At 40.0% G+C, this 24,236-nt stretch overlaps 1 protein-coding gene across 1 annotated transcript; it reads right to left on the bottom strand.

Moving 5' to 3' along the window:
• LOC134220854 (WD repeat-containing protein 35) lies at positions 1-24,236 on the bottom strand. The gene is made up of 7 exons (XM_062700009.1): positions 24,062-24,236; positions 23,520-23,922; positions 22,835-23,283; positions 2,552-2,945; positions 2,389-2,492; positions 504-2,325; positions 1-447 (listed from the first exon to the last, which is right to left on the bottom strand). The coding sequence occupies exons 1-7, from the start codon at positions 24,083-24,085 to the stop codon at positions 86-88; spliced, it is 3,558 nt and encodes a 1,185-aa protein (XP_062555993.1). The 5' UTR covers positions 24,086-24,236; the 3' UTR covers positions 1-85.

Below are 24,236 nucleotides of genomic sequence, written 5' to 3'. Positions count from 1 at the left end.
TTTGCGTGTCAAATTTCGAGCTTTTATTTTGTGATTTGCATCAATTTCCTCCTACACACTCCAACATATCATATTTTTGTACTCTCTAAACTTCTACAATTCCTTTTGTCACAACCATCGCATGGCAGAGCGGGCAAGTTTTCCGGATTGAAATTTCAAGCGGATTTGCCACATGATAACACGTTGAGCATTGCCAGGCACCGGTAGGATTTGTCAAGGGTTGTCCCGAAGCCGTACAGGGTGGGAAATGACTGCCACAGTTGGGACAAAGCGTACTGCTATCGGCCACTGGAGTTTCGCATGTGAAGCAGGTCACATTTTTGGATTTGCCATCCTTGGGGTCGTAACGAGAGAAGATATTGATAGCCAATTCTTCAAATTGCTGTCGCCGTACTTCCGGGATGTTTTCCAGTCCCTCAAGTTTGATGAATGCTTTCGAACAGGTACCTGAAAGTTATAAACTCTTGAATACTAGCGGTTTAAATTTTATGAATCTGATTTACCAAATGATCGATCAGCGCAGCTGGCCAATGCTAGTAACGAATACAATGCTTCCACATCTAGAACATCTTCGTATTCCCGAAGACGCAACGTCGTAATAACAGAACTGTGTAGCAATCCTGACCGCAGCTGCCGTTGAGCCAACAGCATGTAGTGATAAGCTTCGGCGTGGTGCCAAATGTTTTCAATCAAAACAGAGTCTTCCGGATTCATCTGGGATAGCACTGATGCCCTATTTCCACCGGTTAACGAAATCTGCTTCTCTATGTGTTCTTCAGCAAGTAATCCAGACAAAACATACAACTGTTTTATTCTGACGAAATCTGACTTCTTCTCCACTTCACTTTCGGCCATTTTCACTAGCAATCGGGCTGCATCCAAGAAACGGCCAGCCTTTTTCTGCAGCTCAATGGCCTCCGGAAGTTTACCTTCCTGCAGCAGATGCGCAGCATGTTTGCTGAGCAGGGTACTGATTTGCGGCATTTTGTACTTCTGGGCAAGCTCGACAGCCAATCCCCATTGACGAAGACCTATACAGGTCGAGACAGCGGACTTCACATCTCCCAGCTTGAGATAGGCGGCTACCGACTGTTCACACATTCCCACCGTGGCTAACATTTGTCCCAGCTTTGCCAATTGTGGACTCTTCTCCGGTAGTTTGTGCATACAGCTCACCAATTCGTCGTACTGTTCCAGATGATAGAGGGTATCCATGAGGCCTTCGATGTGGTGGGCTTTCTCGTAGTATTCCTTAGCACTTTCCCAAGCTCTCATATTCATGAAGTGATGTCCAATCTCTTTCCAAGCGTGCTCCATTTGTTGATCGGAAATTCCTGGGCCCATTCGGTATAGCTGCACAGTTCTGAACCAGTCACAAAGTGTTTGTCTCAAAGTTATGGCTAAATCACGTCGGTCCGTATCGATGTAAAGTTTCTCAGCTTCATCGAACTCTCCGAAGAAGGCACATATTTCCGCTTTCTGGAGTGCTTCCACTTGAATGTTTTTCAACTTTTTGATCAACTGAATACCAGGATAGTTACTGCAGCGAACAAAAGCGGATTCAGCTGTTTCCAAATCCAGTTTCTTCAGAGAAGCTTCAGCCAACAATCGCCACAGCCGTGGATGAGTGTTGTCTTCGATAAACTGCTTGGCCTCCGATATTCCCACGTGGGCCAGTAGATCTTCAGTATCTCTTAAAGATTTCACGCGCAGCTGAAGTATGTGTTCCTTAACATTTGGAATGGCATTTCCCTTAATAATTTCATCCAGAAGCACTCCAGTTATTTCCAGATCTTCGAAGTTACATATATACCCAGAGCAAGTAATCGGTTCTTCCGGATCCGCTCCTCGCAGGATGTACATTCGCGTTTTCTCCATAATGGCCAGGAGCTGTGGGTTATCTCGTGCCCAGCAGATGGCCCAAACGTCTTTGCGCTCGATACGACCCTCCACCGCCTGACTTTCATCGATATCTTCGCGCAGTATCACGGTCGTTAAAATTCCATTACAATCGATTAGGGCAGCACGGGTCGAGTTACAGTTGATGGCCATTTTGTAGCTACGGGTTTGCAAGTAGTGACGATTTCGTAACACCAGATGCGGTAGAGTGTACTCATGTAACAATCCGGACTCCCGACCAACCAGAAGTAGGCTTTCGGACGCGGCTATGCAGCAAATCGGATCCTGGCTGGGATCACTGCGGATTGGAATGTCGTAGGTTTTGCTCGAGTCAAGATCGTTGAGCACTTCCAGGGCAGGAGTATCATCGATGTGGTATTTTTTGTCTTTCTTTAGTTTAACATTCGCATGTAATGTTGAGGCTCCCTGAAAATTGTAGGTTGGAAATGTTCGATGAACAGATAATAAATGCATGCAATTATACCTTACCTTTGGAGTGTGATAATGCCAAAGAAGAAATTGATCTTTAGATGCAGCGATCACGTGAGTCGAGTTCATTGCTATGAAATTTGGTCGAATATCGATGTACTTGGCTGAAAGGATTAATTTTTATCATTGTACGAATTCAATTCACAAGATCATAAGAACTTACAATCCACCGTGGTACTTATGGAGTTACATACCAAAAGTTGGTACATATAATCTTTGCTCTTACTATCATTCATAAAGCTGAACTCTTTTGCATTGATTTTGGTCTCCACAGCAAGCACACAATGATCAGTGGTTGCCGTCATTGCAATGATAGGGTCCACTTGTTTCGAGTAGCACTGATTCGAATTGGTGTCCCAGAACGAAATCAACGAAGAATCTTCCGTGTTCGTAGCCTCCAAATAGCAAACGGTTCGGTTGAAATAGCACCACGTGTAATCTGGACGAATGTTGGCAAAGTATATAAACGAGTCCACGGACAAAGCGATTCGTAGGGATTTGCCCTCCCATGAAAGAGAGGTAATTTCTTTTCCGGGTATTTTCAACGATCTGATATGCTGCAAGAAAAAAAACAATCAGTTTATGTAGATTTCAAATAATTCGTAATCAAAACCGGCGACTCCTTCCCGCTCTACAGTAGCTAGGCAGATCGTCCTAAGTGCACGAATCAAGAAGGCAAGGACTGCCTTTAAGACCCTAAGAAATATTCGAAAAAAATCCCGAACAGTAGAAAATTTTTCAATAATATCTAATTCTGCTATTGGTACACTACTCTGTTGTGAACTTGGTGTGCACGTGAGGTAAAATACTACAAGAAAAAAACCAACAATTATTTTGCAAAATACTTTAGCTATAACATACTTTGTTGTTACAATACCAAACGCATAACAAATTATTATTCATTAAAATACCTACATGCTCATAACATGCTTTATGCCTAAAGTATTTTGGAAAATGTTGGCATTATTTTTGGTATTTTATGGCATGATTGTACCCCGTTTGGCATAATACCGTTTGGGATAATGTCGTTTTGCCTAAAGTCGTTTGGCATATTAGCCGTTTGGCATGATGGTCATTTGGCATAAGGTCATTTGGCACAATTGTTATTATAGCTGTGTGATAAATAAGTCAGATTTGTTGAGCCATTCAGTTACGTTGTTGTTACCATAATACATGATAATTGGAAACAGGATTGTACGGCGTGGTAAATATAAGAAGAAGTTTCCTGTAAAAACGGGAAAATTTCAAATGTTACAACCCCTACCAGCAAGATAAATCAGCTTAAATTAATTTGGCTTTGATGGCTAGTTTTGTTTTTCATTTACATGAAAACTTACCCATTTCTCCCTTTGATTAGAAAAGGAATTCGTATTCTCTCATGCGTCATGGTGATTCTAACAAAAGGCGGAAAAACGGAAGGCGGAATCACAAAAGGCAGAATCTCGAAAGGCAGACTTTCTTATACATGTAACAAAAGGCGGAATATATCATAAGGCGTAATTACAAAAGGCGGAATTTCAAAAGGCAGAATTCTATCATTTCTTAGTTTTACACAGGCGCCTGCTAGAGGTAAAGGAGGATATATTTTATTCTTTGAAGGCTCGCATCTGCCCGGTCTAAATTGAAGGAGGATATGATTCCTTCTTTAAAAGCACGCTTCTTCGTATATTTATCTAATTTCTATCGGCGGTACATAAAATAATTTGGCCTAATAGTTGTTTGGCATAATGGTCATTTGCAGGGTTCATAATGCTCACTCAATCTCAGGAGCACATGATTTTCCCTCACGAAAGTTTTCGGGGAGAAATCGCTTTTCGGGAAAGAAAAACAGCCTGGAGAGTGATAACAATTTTTCGCTCACTTCGATTGCCGCTAAACGTCGGTTTGCTCTTTTTCTTTCATATTCGAGTCTTTTCGTGGCATCATCAATGCAAATGGTAGTAGCTTATGTGTAACAAATAACTTAACGCTTTCATACAGATAGCGTGGTGGTGTGGCTAAAGTAAGCGCATCCCCACAGCTATTATTGTTACTATTCTGGGTTCGAATCCCGGCGCGGCCATACAATTTTGTAATTGTTCTGCGATAATTCTCGCGAAAAGTAAGTGAGAGGTGAAAGTAATGAAACGAAAAATGATTTTCATCTAATAGGCAAGATTTTCGTTCATCTTCCAATACTAATTCTAGAGAAAAGATTAATGGGTGAAAGATGATCATCAACATAAACAACGAAACAAGATTTTCCCTTGGCCCGAAAAACGCTTGCTTTGGTCTCATTGAAACGAAAAGTCGAAACCCTGGTCATTTGGCAAAATTGATTAAAAATAATATATACTCAGAAAAATTACAATTCCTTTAGAATAGTTATTATTGGCATTTATATAAATTATAATAACAATATGATTTTTTCCCTCATCTGCATATAGGCTGTTCTTTCAGTTTAGATGGCTACACGTTAATAATTGATATTCTTATCAACGATTTAGGTTCTTTTCAATTTCCCAGAAAACTGTCTGTCGAGAAACGTATTCCATTTGAATCTTTTTCCCAGAATATATTTACTAATTCCAAGCAGACCTTTCCACAGAACGTATTATTCCCCAAAAAGTGAAGGTAAAAGTAATTCTATTTTATTGAATTTTCGTTCGTATCACTTTTTTAAATCAAACGGTCGCTCGAGATAAGATGAAACGCGTGATGTGGCCTTTCTTTTAAAGCACGCCTTTGATCGGTGTGATGCGAATAATGCAAAAGAGTTGATGATGCCTTCTTTTAAAGTACGGAGCAATGCAAAAGAGGAGATTATTCCTTCTTTTAAATTACGCGTTTGTCCAGGTTAATGCAAAAGAGTTGATGGTGCCTTCTTTGAAAGCATGCATCTTGCCTTCTTCAGAGTTGATGATGCATCCTTTTATAGTAAGCGATTGCAAGGGATAATTGAAAAGAATTGGTGCTGCTTTCTTTTAAAACACGCATTTATTTGCTCGGTGCAATGCAAAAAGGGAGGAGATCATTCTTTCTTTTAATATATGCGATTACTGTGGATAATGCAAAAGAGTTGATGGTGCCTTCTTCTACCTTGGTGCCTTCTGATTTTGCCTTTTTCATTATAAATATCAAGAAGTCTATGTTGGAGTCCAGGTTTAAATAGCGTAAAGAATATGATTTTTGAAAATAAGATCATTTTTACTGAGTTATGCCAAACGACCATTATGACAAACGGCTTAATATCAAATGACTTTATGCCAAACGGGGTAGCCCCTTTCTATTCTATGTGAAATCTTATTTCACAACTGGAACACTAACAGCCTCTTAGCTTAGTATCTATTAAGCACATCCAGAGTTATTAAGTGTACGATTTCCATGCTTCGGAAAGGCGAGAAAATTTGCAACCCAAAAACAGATCGTATAGAAATTCGATTTCAGTCACCTTCAGCATGGTATGTTTTGTATAAATGTCTTATCGCTGAGCTACGAAAGGTCTCCCCACTAAACAACAAGAAAACATGCATCTGGCCGATCAACGGCCAAAGTATATCTTTTTATAGCGAAAGGAGAATCACGCCATTTGATCTGTTGGTTTTGAATGTCCGCATAAGTTAAAACAGCCTAATGCAATTCTGCCTTTCGTGATTATGCCTTTTGTGATTCCGCCTTTCGTGTTTCTGCCTTTTGTATCGTTCCGCCTATCGTTCATTCTGCCTTTCGTATTCCGCCTTATGTGCCTTCCGCCTTCCGTGTTTCCGCCTTTCGTAGGACACCCGATGGCTAGTTTTGTTTTTCATTTACATGAAAACTTACCCATTTCTCCCTTTGATTAGGAAAGGAATTCGTATTCTCTCATGCGTCATGAAACGTTTTTTTTTTTAAAGAAATCGTATTTTCGCGCTTTCTTAAAACGCTATTACATACAGACATCACTTCTCTTTGTCAAGCTGAGTCTTTTGGTATATAGTCTTATTGGACTCCAGACCTTCTATCAGGCCATACGTTATTTTGCTAGACAGGAATGATCCATGCTTTAAAGTAAAGAGGAGAAATGCACGATTTTTGAAAAGAATTTATTAAGAAGAATGGATTTTATTTTCGCTTGCCTCAAACCTTGCCATTTTACCTTGCAGTGAACGGATCAAATGCTTGAATTAAAAGAAAGAGTCATAGCCTCTCTGGGTCCTGCTGGGAAAATGCATCCTTCGAAAGAAGGGATCATAACTTCCCTTTCCTTAAACCGAACAAATGCCTAAATTGAAAGAAGAAACCATATCGTCTCTTGCTTTCTACCGGGCAAATGCATCCTTTGCAAAAAAATATCAAATCATATCTTCACTTGACTTGAGCCAAGCAAATACATGAATTTGAGGAAGGACCCATATCCTCTCTTACCTTCTGCCGGGCAAATGCTTTCTTTGAATGAAGAAATCATATCTTCTATAGCCGTTTGCTAGGAAGCTACATTTCTAAAACAAGGCATCATATCTACCCTTGCATTGTACCGAGCAAATGCTTGAATTGCAAGAGAAACCATATTATCTTTTGCCACTGCTTGCCAAATGCATACTATGAATGAAGGAATCTCATCTTCCCTTGCTTCTAACCGAGCAAATGCTTGAATTGAAAGAAGGAACTTTTGCCTTCTGCTGGACCTTTCACCATCATTTGAAAGAAGAGATATCTCCCCTAGCCTTAAACCGAACAAATTCCTGAATTAGAAGATGGAGCCATATCGTCTTTTGCCATCTGTCGGGCAAATGCATCGTTTGAAAGTAGGAATCATATCTTCGCTAGCCGTCCGTCGTGAAGATGCATCTTTTGAAAGAAGGGATTATATTTTACATTGCCTTTAACTAAACGAACGCCTGAATTGAAAGTAGGAATTATGCATTCTTTTGCCTTTTGACGGGCAAACTCATCCTTTGAATGAAGGAATTATATCTTCCTTTTCCTGGAACTGAATAAATGCATACATTGAGAATAATAATCATACATATTCTTCTTTATGTTATACCGGACGAATGCATTATTTGAAAAAAGGAATCGTGTCTTCCTTTTTCTTACGCCGGAAAAATTCAACAATTCGACAAAGTGTGCTTTCAAAGAGATGTTTATATCTGCTGCAGAAATAACTAATGAAATAGTTTTTGCTATCGAGAACTTACAATTTTGCTATTCGAGTTTCCGTTTTTTGTAGTTTGTCTAAGTCAACGACGATCTTGCTACTTACCCAGAGGTAAGAAGAAGTTAAGTGGTAAAGGCAGATAATAAAAATTTCATGAAGTCTAGCAATGTTCCTTCGAGCAGTGATTTGATACAATCTTTAATTCAAAGCAAAACAATCCAGAGGATCTGTTCACGCATAACGTCACCTTCTTCGCCAGCTTAACTGCTCGATATCTAATTTTCTACTGTACTCATTCCATAATTTATATTTGATAACCCGTCGCTGCATCCACCGATGATCTGTCGAAAATTGTTCGATCTATAGGTACGAGCTAGATAATACTCTCTCTACTCATCTCCCCGTTTTATATGGTAAAGCCGTAGGATAGTTCACTCAGTAGTCTACCAGTCGTAGAATACAACACATCACACCGAATTTCATTCTTCGTATATTCGACGGAGCAAGAAAGTTATATCGTCTCAAACTCCAATCAAGAACATTGATTTCCTAGTTTCCTTAGTTTCCTAGTCGAAAAACCCTCATCGAGGTTACATAAAGAAACTGGTCCTTCGAACCGGACGAAGGACTGTCGGGAACAGTGTTTGCGATTCACGGTGAAATATGCTAAGCTTAGTAGGGAAAGCACCTGTCTAGCGTACTGGTTTCGTGGGATCAAACACCACCGAAGGGAGCGGTTACCCTCCAATACCTTTTCCGAACTAAATCTATCACATGTTGTGTAAATGCATAATCGAGTTTCAGACATAGTAATTAATTTCCACTCCAGGTGGCTTAATATCCGGCATACAGGCTATTAACCTCGATTCATGATTTTTGTTTGCAATATTGCGTGCGAGTGGTTTCGGAAGTGAGCATTTTTTTTGGAAATTTTGGGCACTTATTGCCAATTTGTAAGGCATGTGTGTGAAACGTAATTAATTTCGATTGTTCTGGTGCTGTTAGGCGGAATAGATGGCTTCCGAACTAAAACGACTTAAACAGGAGCGATTTTGTGTTGATTCTCTTAACAATCTTGACCAGAATATTAGGAAGTGCAATGAGGATTCTGATATTCCCATGCTCGCAGGGTGGCAAGATTATTCGGAGGACATCTATCGCGAGTTTAAAAGAGTCAAATTATCCAATGGTTTCCATAAGTTCTATCACTGAAATTGGAAAAGGATTCAATTGAATTATTGGATCTAATGATTAGTGCAACACGTGCTGAAGTCCAGCTCACATATTAAAAAATCAAAGATTTTCTCAAATCCAAATTGCAAAAACTGAGTGTATTAAAATCTTGTTACAGGACAACCAGTTTTGCAACCGATAGCCAATGTACAGTCTCGTGTCAAACTTCCGGAAAGAAGTAGAAAAAATTTCGTACATAGTCTCGACACTTTCGAAGGAAGCCAACCGTGTGGTCGAAGTGATTGATGTTACATTCGCAAACTATTCTGTAGCGTGAGAATTATTAGTAAAGAGGTACGAGAACCAATACCTCATTGTTAAGTCGTACGTTAAAGCGCTTTTTGGTGTTGAGTCGATTAAGAATGAGTGTCATGAATCCCTCAACAAACTCATCGACGAATACGAACGAAATCTTCGAATGTTGTAGAAGTTTGGAGAATATCCGGAGGACAGGAAAACCCTTTCTTGTGTTCATGCTCAGTTCAAGACTCGACCCAGTCACCATGCGTCATTGGGAGACGCATCGAAGATCTACCAATGTTCCTACGTACGAAGAGCTGATTGATTTCCTGAGAAGCCACAGTCTAATGGGCCAAACACAATTGATACGTTTGCGTGCGTTTTGACAGTTTTCTCATGGGAAAACTGTCAAAACGCACGCAAACGTATCAATTGTGTTTGGCCCATAATTCTGCAATCGTTGGCAAACTCGAAGGCTCGACCTTCTGACTCTTCTCGTTCAACTCCAACATCTCGCAATCTCTCCTCCAAGTTAGCTTTGTAGTAGTAGCGGATTGTGTTAAAATAATAATCGGAGATACGAAATGAAAGCATGAATTATTTGAATGAGATTTGAATTTCTAAATCGAAGCAATCGGCGTTCGAATAGTAGGCGCCCATTAGTACACGAATATGAACTCGATTGACAGAACAAAACAAAGAACGAGACGATACTAATTCGAATATTGGGTACATTTTCTATGTTTCACTAGAGCTACTCGTTCTGTCAGAGCATAGTTGTGAGTACACATCCCATGATAATTCAGATATTCGACGGATGTCCTAAGGATATTCGCTCGGTCCCGACAAGCTTATTCATCTTTCTCTTTACAAGTGCGTACAACAAAAAACATCATCCCATCATCCAGCCAGCAAGCGCACACCCAATCATCAAAGTTAACGTTGTATGGTTTGCGGTCATTCTCTTCGCCTTCCGCTCTCATAAACCACCCGCAGTCCTCTCATGCAAATAAAGGCTTCACTTCGTTAAATGAAACCCAAGCCCCAACTAGCTTTGCCCTTCCAACTCAACACGTCTTACTATCGACCATCGAGCAACTTCATCGCGTTACATAAACTGCCCTGGTGAAGATTTTTGATCCTACTGGTCAATCGTTGTGGGCCGGCTCTCAACTTAATTTGGTGACGGAGCAACTGGTCCATCAGAAGTTTGAGTTCAAACAAATCAAAAACTTTCTACCAATCAGCGGAGTCGGACTTTCTTCAACGTTTTCAAAATAATCGGTCGTTGCCCGCATCCAGTATCATTAAACCGTTTCTGAGAATAGTTGGTGATTCCATGTTCTTCCAAAAATCACGATGGAATCACCAAATCAAGTAATGGATGGTTCCAGTCTTCAACTTCCAACGCACATCGTACTAGTAGATCCATCATTCGGAAAACTAGGTTCAATCGACTTAATTTTCGACTCTGAGAACTTCTTCGATTTGTTACGAGAAGGACAAATCAAAGTCGGACCCAATCAGCCCAGCTTGCAGAACACAGCGTTAGGATGCGCAACATCGCTTACTTCCCTTCTAACATCGAAGAACAAATCGCACTCGAGCAGCACGCACGCAAAAAAAAGCGTTCATGAATTCGTGAACTAACGAGTTCACGGTGTATTTTTTCGTGAACAACAGTCACGGATTCGGGAATACAGTCACGTTTTCTGGAACGTTCTGGAAAACGTGACTGATGTTCCCGAATCCATGAATTAAATCATGGTGTATTTTTGCTCGTTCACGAATTCAGGAACGCTTTTTTTTGCGTGCGTTATCGTTAGAAGAAGCCGCATTTTGCCTCGAAACATAGTTCAAGATTCTACCGGGAGGTTCATCGTTACTCTACCAAATGAGAATCAGAATTCGCAAGAGTTGGTAGAGCGAAGGTCAATGCCACTCGTAGGTTCCTTTCCTTGGAACGCCGACTCAATGCAAACCCTCAGCTAAAACAAGCATACACAGCATTTATCAACGAGTATGACCAGTTGAAACATATACAGCTGATAGATAATCCAGATCCACGCCAACCAACCTATTATCTCCCACACCACAAGGAGACTTTCAGCCCAAGGCTGGCTCGTTTCGTAGCAGTTGACGAGTTCTGCTGGACTACAACTTCGGGAGTGGACATTAGAGTGATTCAAATTTTGACTTTTTTGCTCCCCCATGCTTAAACGATTGCATTTGCCTTTTTATTAGCCCACCTAATTTTTTAGCTAATTAGCTAAAGTGCTATGAAAATAGTAACTTTCATGGAAAACCGTTCCCCAACGCTTCCCTTCAAGCTCTAAAAACATATGAGTACATCGGCAACATGAGAAGTTTTACAAGGAAACAGGCCGTCTTTGTTGCGAAACGATTTGATGATCACAAGAAATGTTATTAGGGAAATACTGAATCGTGGGAAATTCAATTTAACACGTAGAAGAATTACATCAATATCAATGATGAGCATTTTTGTTTTCTTTTGGGTCTACTTTGGAACACTAGCACTGATGAATTCTGTTTCGAAACGAATCGTACTTTTGGATACCGCACGGTTCTCTGGGCCTCTTTGACTTGTTGGTCCAATTATAGTGCAATCAAAACTGTTAATGCAAGATGAGTGTGCTTAACGTACCTGGATGGAATTTCGTGACAAGCTTCAGGACATTGCAACAATAAATATTCCACGTTGGCTGGTATCTACTCCCTTTGCAGTTTCTGTACAATGGGTTTTCTGATACTTCCTTTCTTCCAATCCAGCAGCGGATGTCATATCCCGTGGAATGCCCCCGAATGAGTTGATCGTTTTCGCCCCATATGGTGGAACGGTCCAGATTGGCTTCGACAATCATCTCGATTTTGGCCATCACTCACTACTCTTGTATGTATGTATGTATGTATGTATGTAGTTAACCACCATCCTGGCTAGAGTCTTGCTCTGCATGCGGTTCCACTTGACAGTAAGGCCAAGTTTTAATATAATTTTGAATACAACATATTGCAGTATGAAGGGCCAAAAATGGGGGCGGTGGACCTGTAAGCAGAGACACTTACACGAAACCCACGGGAAAATGAGAATCTCCTTCCAGCAGAATGATCCAACAAAAATAATAATGAATTTTGCAATACTTGTCAAGCTTTCCACGGGATGGTTTGTTTGAAGAAGGGCGCGTCAACTGGTTAACAACTGTTGGAGATAAAAGTAATAGACGTGAACGACTAATACTTTCCTTCCTTGACTCCGATTGGCTACCACTTCATTGTCCAGTTGTAACTTCATTGATGCCCTGATGCACCCTCCCAACCCAATCATATATATTTACAGTCAAATCAGCAATATTGTAAGGAAAATTCAAGCATGTGAAGAGAATATATGAAATAGTTATATGGTAGAGAATCCTATAAGGCTACCGTGCTCCAAGAGGAAGGGCTGAAACAACAATTTCATTGTTAATTTAGGCTATAATTAATACTTCCTGTAAGAACAACCTAATACGGTGGTGTTTCGGTTGAAGAACCACTGGACCTCGAGCCTGTATCGGAGAAAAATATCTCTGACGGCATAAGCAGTCTTTAATTCATTGAAAAAAATGATATATAAAATATATAAAATATAGCATATGTAATGAATAACAAAATGAAATATATTCATGATAAGAAGCAATGTAATGATGTGAAGCTATGTGATGAGTATAAAATAATAGTAATAAATATTTAGAATATAATGTACTGAATAGCTTTGAATTAATTTCTGATGATAATATTCCTGAAAATATAAATGATTAAATCAAATAAATGATGGTTTTATATTATCAAATCTCAAAATAATATATCAATCATATGGGAAAAATTTAGTAAATTTGTTAAGTATAATAAATATAACACTACAGATCTCTAGGCCTATAAAGTGACGCAGGTGAAGTTTTTCAGATACATTGAGCCATTCAGGAATAATTGGGGCGAGTAGAAACATTATAAATAGCACAAGAAAAGTTGAGGATTGCTGCAGGAAGCAAAATTCAGTAGGAGAGATGGTTAGGTATACCGGTCGGCATAGGTGATCGAAATTTGGAAAAAAAAACCAAGAGCTTAAAAAAAGCATTGGTGATCATCAAGAAAAGCCAATCTAGAGGACAAATTACTTAATTAACTGATTCATCCTATCTGCAAGGTTGCAATAACAAAACCGTTAGGAATGTGCATCGACAGCTTGTGTTGAATCACAATTGCATTCACCAATTTGTCACCTTCCTCAAACATTTCCGTAATCCGGTTCTGGAAATAAGTACCTTTTGTAAAATCTATATTCATAAAAATGAATTTAGGTCTGTCTGAACCTTATATACTCCGAAACTACTAAACCGATCGACGTGAATATTTGTATGTAGGGGTTTTTGGGGCCGGGGAAGGTTCTTAACATGGTTTGAGACTCCCCCCTTTGGAAAGGGGGGCTCCCATACAAACGAAACAAAAATTTCTTCATATCTCGAGAATTAATGAAGCAAATGGAACCAAATCGTTCATGTGGAGGTTTTTGAAGGGAAGATATGTTTATGTGATGGTTCGAAACCCCTCCCCTTCTAGAAGGGGGCTCCCATACAAATGAAACAGAAATTTCTGCATAATTTGAGATTCAATAAGAGAATAAATCAATTTTAGACGAAATGAAGTTCGTCGGGTCTGCTAGTATTCTAAATAAAAAACCGATGAATATGATGTATGCAATTGATATAGTAAATATTCGTGTCATGGTTACGTATTTTCATGTAAGTAGGTATAAAAAATTGAATAATCAAGTACGATCTTATGCACGGTTTCATGTGAATCGTCTGATTACTTTTTATCCTCTTCGAGTATCGCCATTAGGTCGTTATAACGGTTCTTCTCTGGTGCTATTTCAGCTTAGCGCCTTATTTTCCACCGCTGATTTTTTTTAAATAATGGCGATAAATATTGATAGTGTATGTATAGTATAGATAGTAAAGTAACTTATATAAAATATATTACGTTTTCATGGTGCATTGCTAAAATAATCTAAAACAAAAAAATAAAAGAACAAACACAAGAACAGTTTTTCAAAATCAAAAGTTGTTTCCAGAGACAAATTATTGTATCAGCAGCCGACCTAGGAGAAAAAACAAATATCTATAGAGGTGCCTACGATGGAGCTTAACAGTGGTTTCAAGCTTATTTATCTAAGTATACCCAATCGAATCACAGTTTCGACAACGGTTCCGAATGTACACATTTTGTAAAAGGCATTATTTATATATGAAAACATTATAATACTAAAATATAAGAATAATAAAATGTGAAAATATAAAAATATATGGGTCCCAGTTAGGTGCAGGATGCTCAGGTTGGGAAACATTTTCGGGTCCTTAGGCACTTCAATCACCGCACAAAATACATACTCATGTAATTGACGGGCATAGAAAAGCTTTCAATCAATAACCTAGAAAACGCCAATAGAACACTTAGGTGAAAAGCAGAAAAAGATGAAATTATATTATTATGACAATATCGAAACATAAAATATGGAAATATGAATATATAATAATGTAAAACATATAATAATATAAAAATATGTAAATATAATGAACTATGACATCGATTCAACGACAATCTTACGAATAAGGTGAAAGAATCGCAAATCGCAATCGCAGGCCATTTTGCCCCATGGTTCTACTGTCCTCCCCTATTTAGAACCAATCAATTCGGCAACAATGCGCCTGAGTAACAGACGCAGGGGACGGAAATAGGGGCACCGCCCAAACAGTCCCCCTTTATAATTTTTAGTGGGAATAAAGTATATCTAGGAACTTTTTTCAAATGGGCGTACATGATTCTGAGCTTGATTTTTGGAACGGCAACTGTGCTCATTAATTAAACTCTTTTGGTGAACTTATGTGCCTAACAGGAAGAATAGATTCCGATCTATCTGTTAGTACCGTTAGCTGAACGAAATATGCTGAATTGAGAGAGTATTAGCCATTTCAAATTTCAAGGTCAAACACAGTTACGCCTATTTGACAAAAGTTCCTAGATATAACGTATCACATCAAAATACTTTAAATCATACGGCACAGCTCATAGGATTAATACTCTACCGTGGGGCATCGAAATCCGTACACTTAAGCACCTTAGTATATGAAAAAGCCATTAGAAAATAGGAATCGAATGTAAATAAAACGTTTTCCATTGACATAGGAGCATGGAGGCTTCTACTTTTGGAGTGTTTCACATTTACTCATTGAAAACTACGAAAAACATAATAAAATAATGAATAAAATCAACTACTCCTAACTCGAAATCCGTCCACCGCGGACGGATTTCGAATCAAAGGATCAAAATCCGTACAGCTATTACTTCATTAAATATTTAAATTGAAACAGTCTGATTGACTAAACTACCACTGTAAATAGTTCGATACGCACCTTGAGAAGCGATCCCTTCGATTTGTATTCCGCTTATCTTATGTGATGATTTGCAATTAGCAAAGAAACACAGTTACTTTTGGTGCAATAATGCTCTACCCGAAAACAAAATGGCGGCAAATACTCCGCGTTTGGTGATTTGTTTTTGAATTTTGTTGTTTTAATTTCAAAGCCTTCTTTCCATTTCTTTGCCTTAAAAGCTTACTGCCAAGTATCTGAACAGGACAAGATAAATTATTTCTACAATAATTACCTTTAGCCCCCTTTAATTTTTTGATATTTCCAGAGGTGGACGGATTTCGGTGCTGTACGGATTTCGGTCCCGCACGGTATTAAAGGGATGATCGGGTTAATAAGTACATAAAAGAAACGATCATCACAGTAAAAACCTTCATATAGTATGAAAGATGAAAAAATATGAGTAGGAGAGGGTTCACTGTATAATTTGAATATGAAAAATAAACGAAATGTATAGAGGAATAATGAATGAATGAAAATAATGAATATAATGAAGAAGATGGATTAATTGAATAAGGGCTTGGACATAAATATGTATCACCGTTTTTGTTTTACTTGAGTCGCCGTTGAATTAGTGTGTACTCTCGTCCTCTCGTCGGAACTAATTGTTCACTTACCTATCTCTACGACCCGTCAAACCATGACCAAGTTTTTCGACCGTTAAGTCCAGCACTTCGCTGAGCGAATTCACCACGTCCATTGGTCGTCTATTCCGGTACCTCGCTTATCGGATCATGGCTCGTCCATTCCATGTGCCGTGCTCCGCCGATCGAATCGGACTCGCCAACATCATCCATGTATTGTCCAGTAGAATCCAAATCTGGCGCCATATTTATCGGCCGTCTTCTATTGCTGCCATTTTTAGCATACACTGGTCTTGATAGGAGGTTCACCGACTTGAATTAGCCTCATAAAACAATTCGAACAACATTTTATTAGCGGCGGAAAAAAATGCCGTCAAGAGCTGAGCAGAATGGATACGTTTGCGTGCCAGAGCAACCAGAGCAACTAGAATAACGTACCGTGGTGTTATCAGCTCTAATGCGACAAACGAAGGAAATGTTCTCGCTTTATTTGTCGTTCACTACATTAACAAGGATAGTAGCTGTAATCCTTAGATTTCGGTTTAACTGTAACCCTCATAACCGTAATGAACGATACAATACGCTCAACAACTTAACAACCGAGGTTAATAGCTGAACAGGCTTGTAAAATGTCATCTGCATGTCATTTGACTAATTTGTTCATAACTTTCTTCGAAAGCCAAATTTACTTCAAAATTTTAGATGCACGCATAACGCTTGAGTAGTGCTATATTTTTGTCCAAAGGTACATTACTCTAAATATAACATCTGAGGCTAGAGAGTGAAATCTCTCCAAAATGCCACGTGTCATTTGACATAATGTCATTTGAATTACATTTTGCCTCCCACGCCCCAGATTACATATCTACAGCATAATGTCTTGTTAGAAAAAGTTGTAGCCACATTTAAGCGCTATGAGTTCGCCATACTTGATAGTTGATAGCTAACTACTGAAAAAAGTTCTGGGAAAATTATGAAAAAGAATGCAAATGACATTTTACAACACTGAGCTTAACAACCAAAAAACTAGCTGGAAGCACGAAAAAACTTGTTCAGATCGCTCAAGAGGAGCGGTTTTCTCAAGATATCGCCGATGTAATTTGCGACGGACAGGTCAAAAGAAGTTCAAGACTGCAAACGCTATCTCCGCGGTTTACAAATGGCATATTGCGTGTTGGTGACCGGCTGAAGAACGTGCCGGTCCCGTACAATCAACGACATCCCATGATACTGCCCGACAAACATCCGCTAACTGACAGTATTTTGAACTTCTAGCATTAGCATTGTTACGGTGTAATTCGTAGATTGGACACTAGTGATACTCATGTTTTACTTTTGAGATCCTTATCTAGAATGCTATCAGAAATCAAGAAGGGGAGTGGTCCTTGATCCCAGTCTTCAACAAAAATAACAAAAGCATGAGAAATACTACTGGAAGGAAGTGTTGATGTGGTACTTACTTAACGAGAGGCCACCGACTTAGCGACACCCTCATAAGTACCATGGAGTTGGATAATGAGGAAGGTATTCGTTGGGTCAGGATTTGCCTGTAGCTGGCAATGTAACCGTGGTAGATCTTACCCCGTAACACACCACGTAAAGGTATCTACCCAGCGTTAGGGGTCTATTTTGAACTTCTATTATCTCAATAACCTTCACGCTAGTCCGCAACTAATAGCGGCGCCTGTTCGTGAACGATTCTGGCCACTTCGAATTCGTGACCAAGCACGACAAAGTCATCCACTCGTGTATAAGATGTTTCCGCTGCAAATCCGAAGTTGTGGAACAGCTGTTGGGTGAATTTCCGTCAGAACGTATCACCCCAACACTGCCCTTCTCATGTTCTGGTGTTGATCACTGTGGTCCCTTCTACTGCCGTTCAAGTGAAAAGGAAGCACCAATTAAGTGTTATGTCGTGATTTTTGTCTGTATGGTGACAAAAACTGTTCACGTTGAATGTGTTGCAGATTTGTCTACTAATTCGTTTATCGCTGCACTGAGACGTTTCGTTGGCCGAAGAGGCAAACCACAACTAAACGAGTGCGACAATGCACTGAACTTTAAAGGAGCTAAACGAGGACTAGATGAACTCTTTGTGGTGCTTGAGCCATGTCTGGCTGAAATACTGATTAACCTTCTAGATAGGTATCAACAGACCCAAGAATATATCAGTCGAATCTAGAAACAGTAAAAGTGATTATTTTTCCGGATTGCAAACTCGAACCCGGTGGACACAGCTGTGTGACAATATCAAGGTGGACACGATGGTTCTATTGAAGGACACAAACCTCAAGTGGAGACTAGGACGAGTGTCGCAGGTATTCCGAGGGGACGACGAGTCCATTCGTTTGGTAACGGTCCGTACACGAGACGGTGAGTTTCGACGCGCTATTACGAAGATCTGCGTCTTAACCATTCAGCAGCCTGAAAGCGATTCCACTACTGAAGAACCTAATAAAAAATAGCATTTTTCTATCGATCGCAGTGTTTAAAACTGCGCAACACTGGTGGGTCGAAAGACAAAGTAACATAAAAAATTCCGTTCCGTTATATAAAAAGTTAATATTCGCCTGCGGTGATGACGTCTGCTGCTTAGACGAGCATCGAGCTATCCGTTGATCAACGATCCAATGCTGCATCCAATGGCATTCATTATACATATGTCGGAGAGATTTGTTGTTATGGGCTAAGATCGAGAAAAGCAAAGTCAACTTGTACTCGGATACAAGACTTCTCGGAGACATGTCATGTCGCTGCCAATAACGACTGGTTCCTCCTTCGACGCGGAACTACGCTTGATGCCAACGATCATCGCCCGTTTAAAGGACTCGTGGAGGCCGGTAGCCTCCAATTCAGTCAAGTTTTGTTTTGACGTAGGACTTACGTCTCTCTTTACTATACCGGGTGTCATTTCAAAATATTCAAATCGACCGCGTTACGCTGTGTTGAAAGATTTTAAACGTTAATAGCGTTCGTCTCAGTGGACGAATTTCTGCGGTAAGCCCCTCAATCGACAGATTTCAAGTATGCCTTCCATGTCCATGCTTGATAAGACCCGAAAAACTTGTTTCAATAGGCATGAAACTGTTTTCAATGAAAAACATTGAGCTCAAGGGAACCTATAAATATGGGTACCGCATAATTCTTGCATCATTCCATTACCACGTTCTGATTGGTGCAGACACCAGCGAATGAGCAGCCGCTGGGTCTGCCGAGAAGCCATAAAATAGCGCAAGGCGATTTTTTCCTTTCATTCTGACCGGGACAAGCGAAGCAACTGCATCATCGATGGAACAGCACTTTTAGTAGGGAATGAAGTCTGCACCGGCCGCTTTTTCGGCTCGTCACCATCGAAGCGACCATCATCATCCGAAACCTAGCCAGCACATCAGCAGTCCACCCTACAGACCCGGCAAAGCAGCAATGCAGAGCAGATACCAATAATAGAGATCAATATCAATGCTTTCAATACCCTTCGGGATAGAAATTGTACTTGGGTGCCAAATCCAATATTCAAGAGATAAAATTTTATGCGTGATTTTCATAAATAACAGTAGATAATTTTTCTGATTTGACCGCGAAGGGCACGAAGGACTTCGCTTGACCATGCCTTTAAACATTCATAAGATGTCCAAATCTCTCACATAATCTTATTTGGATAAAGAAAACACCGATTTCAGCTAAAACATTAATAAACTATCAATCGATTTTTCATCAAATGTTGGATTTTTTGGCATTGATCAAGAAATATCTAGATAAACATTGTTTGCTACTGACCGCACACAAAGCGAACGTGACTGAATGATCGTCCCATGTTACCAATTCTAAATCTTATCACTCGAAATCCCATGTCCGGGTGTTTCCTTCCTTCTACTACTAACAATGTTGTCTCAGAAAAGAACACGTACTTCCCACCTGAACTGCAATCCTAAGCTCGCTTGCCCGGCTTATTGGCCTGTATCTATCAAAAAGTCCCGTTAGGAAATAGACGCCAGCAGCGAGCAACAAGCGTAGAAAAGAAGAAACCCTTCTCGAACGCGTTGATGATGATGACGCTTTGGCTGACAAAGAAGCGGGATACAAGACACTAGCTGATTGGCCCACTAGAGATGGTCGGGTTTCGGGTTTTCAAACCCGAAACCCGACCCGAACCCGATCCCGACGGGTTCGGGTCGGGTTCGGGTTTGGAAAATTTGAACAATGTCGGGTTCGGGTCGGGTACGGGTTTGTGAGATGATTAAATGTCGGGTTTGGGTCGGGTACGAGTTTAATAAATAAAGTATTGAATATTTTTTTTATTCGCTTCTGGTAATTTGAAGGCTTGTTCGTTGTTTGGGCCTATAACCTATTGAGTGTAAAGAGAAATATAAAATATCTAGTTTGAGTTTTCCGCCAAAAAATTAGTTCGGGTCCAGCTCGGGTTTAAGACTGCAAAAAATGTCGGGTTCGGGTTTGATAAGATTTTTCATTCCGGGTTCGGGTCGGGTCCGGGTTGGAAAGAAATTTCTAAATCGGGTTCGGGTCGGGTTCGGGCTTACAAAATGTGAAACCCGACCATCTCTATGGCCTACCAATTGGGAAGCAGAGAAGATTCAAAATAAGGTATAAAACAAAAGAGCATTCGCTCGCAGAGCACTCAGTCTTTTTTATACCATCACTAGAAATTCGCGGTTATCTGAAAAGATCGTTTTCCACTTAGCCATCCACTTTCCTTCAGTCGCTATCGCACGGATTAGAAGACCCTCCAGTGGAAGGGCTGAGATACAGTCTACATCCCCTGCTGAGCCAACTTGTGGTTTATTTCAGGCAGTCCTTCAGTGGGAAGGTTGCCACTGTCGAGGCTAATATTTCGTGACCGGACACATACTTCCTGAATTTTTTTTTTTTTATGATTCTTGTTCGAGGTAAATTTGATTTCTATGTCGATTTGATTTTGCCAGGGAATGGTATGCAATGCCGATTATTTATCCAAAATAGTTGATGTGAGAAATTTGGACATATTATGTATCTTAAAGGCATGGTCAAGTCAAGTCCTACGTCCACTTAGCGGTTATGTCATAGACATTACCCACTGTTCGTTTTTGTTATCAAATATTGTTGAAAAAGCCGCCTATGTTTTGTTCCAGAGAATGACCAGCTGACGACGATGGCTTCGTGAGGAGAAACGTGATCTAACGATAGAAGCATCTTCATCAACTAAGCCAATACCAGTACAAGCCGTTCCGAAAACGCACGTGGCTATCGACGACGATTGTATGGTCACTGGTCAGTAGTAAACACGCCGATTAGAGAGCAGCTCAATATTTATTTATTTATTTATTTATTGGGAGCAGGGAAAAGCCCGCTTGAGTTGAACAGTTAGAAATTCATTAGCTCTCACTCAAGCGGGCGCAAAACCTCCTCATCTTTTCTATGCATCAACAGATTACAATATCCAAATGATACAATTCGGCTTAAAACTACATCTAGGCCTAGCTACTACTGATTGTCGTTTAGAAGGTGAGAAAAGTTCGTACGGAGAGTGTTACGAGATGAATGGAAATCGAATCCAATGGAGCAGTTATTGAATATACGGCACATGCTAGTAAATGGCTCGTTGTGACCATAATTAGTTCGTGCACCATGAAGAAAGAGGAGAGAACGAGAGCGAAGATTCCTATGGCTAACATTGATGTTTAGCATGGAAAGCCGTGGGGGACAGTCGATTCGCGATTGCAAGAGGTCTGCAATGAATATCGCCCGAGAAGTATTGCGACAGACTGTTAAGAGCTCTAAATCTATAAGCTTGCAACGGTCTTCATAGCTGGGTAAATTTGAAGGATCTCTCCATGGAAGGCGGCGCAAAGCGAAGCGTATAAATTTGCGTTGAACGGATTCTATTCTAGCAATATTGTTCTGGTAATATGGAGCCCACACTGCGGAACAATATTCTAAAATCGATCTGACTAAAGAACAATAGAGTGCTTTGAGGCAGTGGACATCATCGAAATGCTTTGCAATTCGGAATATAAAGCCGAGGGTGCGAGAGGCTTTAGAAGTTACGTACGCAATATGCTCTCTAAACGTTAGCTTAGAATCTAACATCACCCCGAGGTCTCTGACAGAAGATTCTCGCCGGAGACTAGTGGAACCGATTTTGTAGTCGTAGCTAATCACAGAACGTTTGCTGGAGAATGACATCAAAAAACATTTGTCAGCATTGAGTACCATCTGATTTAAATCACAGTAGGACACTTTACGACACGCGAATCATCATACATCAATAAAAACTGTGAAGTACAATTTTTGAAAGATAATACCAAAGATTAAGTATGACTAGTCTTGATATCTAAACTAGGATTACAGTTAGGTTAACGAAATTGAATTATCATACGTAGTTTAAAAAAAGAGTTAAAAACCCGCCTTCTAAATGGTGGCCGGTGTGTTCACGCATAACGTGAATTTCTGCGCCAGACTAACTGCTCGATATCTAATGATCTAGTGTACTCATTCCACATCACACCGAATATCGTTGTTCTTATATTCGACGAAGCTTGTTGTTGTTGTATCGCTTTAACTCCAATCAAGAACATTGATTCCCTAGTTTCGAAAAACACTTATCGCGGATACAGCATCTCTCTCGCAATGTTCAAGCGACAATAATTATAAATAATTGAACATATTATACATAAGCTCTGAAAACAATGATTACACAACTATTATGCCAAATGACCATTATGACCATTATAAAGAATGCTAAGAAATATGAATATTTTAAAGATCATGCAAATAAAGACATGGCTACATACCACTCCATATGGCGTATAAAACTGTACTTGGTTGGTTTCCTTATCATTGAGGTTGGTTTTCATCCCACAAACAGCCATTATTGTTCCGTCATGATTCCACATGCAAGAAATGGCCTGCATATTGGTGTCGACAATAACAGGAGAATCGTCGTTTTCATTCCGCATGATCTGCATTTTGCCATTTTCATAACACACTGCGAGAACCGGTCGGTTTGGAGACACTGCATCATGGAACCAGCACAATCCCACCACGGTGATGCTCTTCGAAGGTGTGATATAAACGCATTGTATGTTCAACTTCATTACAAATATTCCTTGGTTGTCATAGAGATGAAGCTCCCCGGTTTTGATACTGAATAGTAATAATCGACCATCTGGACTCCACTGGACGCCCGTCAAAGACACATTTTTGAGATCCTTCCCCCATATTCGATTTCCATCAACAGATCCTGTAAATAGTAAAAGTTACTTTGATTGTAAAATCGATTTGTGCATATGCATAACATGTGACAGATTTAGTTCCAAAATGTATTGGAGGTAACCACTTCCTCCGGTATACATGCTATGCAAGTGCTTTCCCTTTTAAGCTACGAAGGACCTCCATCACCCTCCACAGCATATCGGATACTGATAAAACAAATCTCTAACATCAGTACAACTCAACCCTCTCCACCAGGCTACGTACCAACTATGACAGTCCCGTCATCGTATACAATGCAAATCTTCTGACCGTCGCTGGTCCATGCCATTCCCTTGACCGTGGACTTTTTCCTATCGTTGGTCATCTCCTCGTACCAGGAACCTTTGTACATCATCCAAACCATGATGACTCCATCCTTGTCGGATGAGGTCAACTTCTGCTGCGATTCGTTCCACGTTACGACATGAATGGACGATTTATGTCCTTCCAAAGTTTGATTCATCGACAAATTCGAGGGTTGCAGAGACTTTCCGGATTGGGCCGTGGTGACCGTGGCTTGTTCCAGTTTCAGTACCTTCAGGAGGCCATCTTCCCCTCCAACGGCCACGTAACCTTGTTCCTTGTTCCATGCTATACAGTTGAGCCGAGTGTTATTGGGAATGGCAATCTATGGAGAAAATATAAATCGATTTCAGTAAACTTTTCCCGAAATGCACCGTTCGATTGAGAAATAACGGTACTCAAAAGTAATCCAAACTAGACGTTATTGCTTGCTGATAATTTCATGAGAACTACATTGCACTTACCTTTTTACTGAGATAAATGAACATCCTTCATCGGAATCTGGACAATTACAATACGAAATTCTTTATTGCATCTTCAAGCAAACCAAATTTTCAATCAAATCAATTTTTCACCTTGCGTCGTTGTTGATTGTTTACTCCGAATCGTTGCCATAGCAATAATGGCGGCGAAGCGTTG

Source organism: Armigeres subalbatus, chromosome 3 (genome assembly GCF_024139115.2).
Source record: "Armigeres subalbatus isolate Guangzhou_Male chromosome 3, GZ_Asu_2, whole genome shotgun sequence".
Taxonomy (NCBI): Eukaryota; Metazoa; Arthropoda; class Insecta; order Diptera; family Culicidae; genus Armigeres; species Armigeres subalbatus.
Note: the sequence above shows the minus strand (reverse complement) of the source record. Positions and strands in the feature narration are given on the sequence as shown.

Coding starts and splice junctions, on each gene's coding strand:
- LOC134220854 (XM_062700009.1), bottom strand. CDS start 24,085: ATGTTCATTTATCTCAGTAAAAAG. Junction 23,923..24,061: donor TCATTTATCTCAGTAAAAAG/GTAAGTGCAATG, acceptor TTTTCTCCATAG/ATTGCCATTCCCAATAACAC. Junction 23,284..23,519: donor TGACGGGACTGTCATAGTTG/GTACGTAGCCTG, acceptor TACTATTTACAG/GATCTGTTGATGGAAATCGA.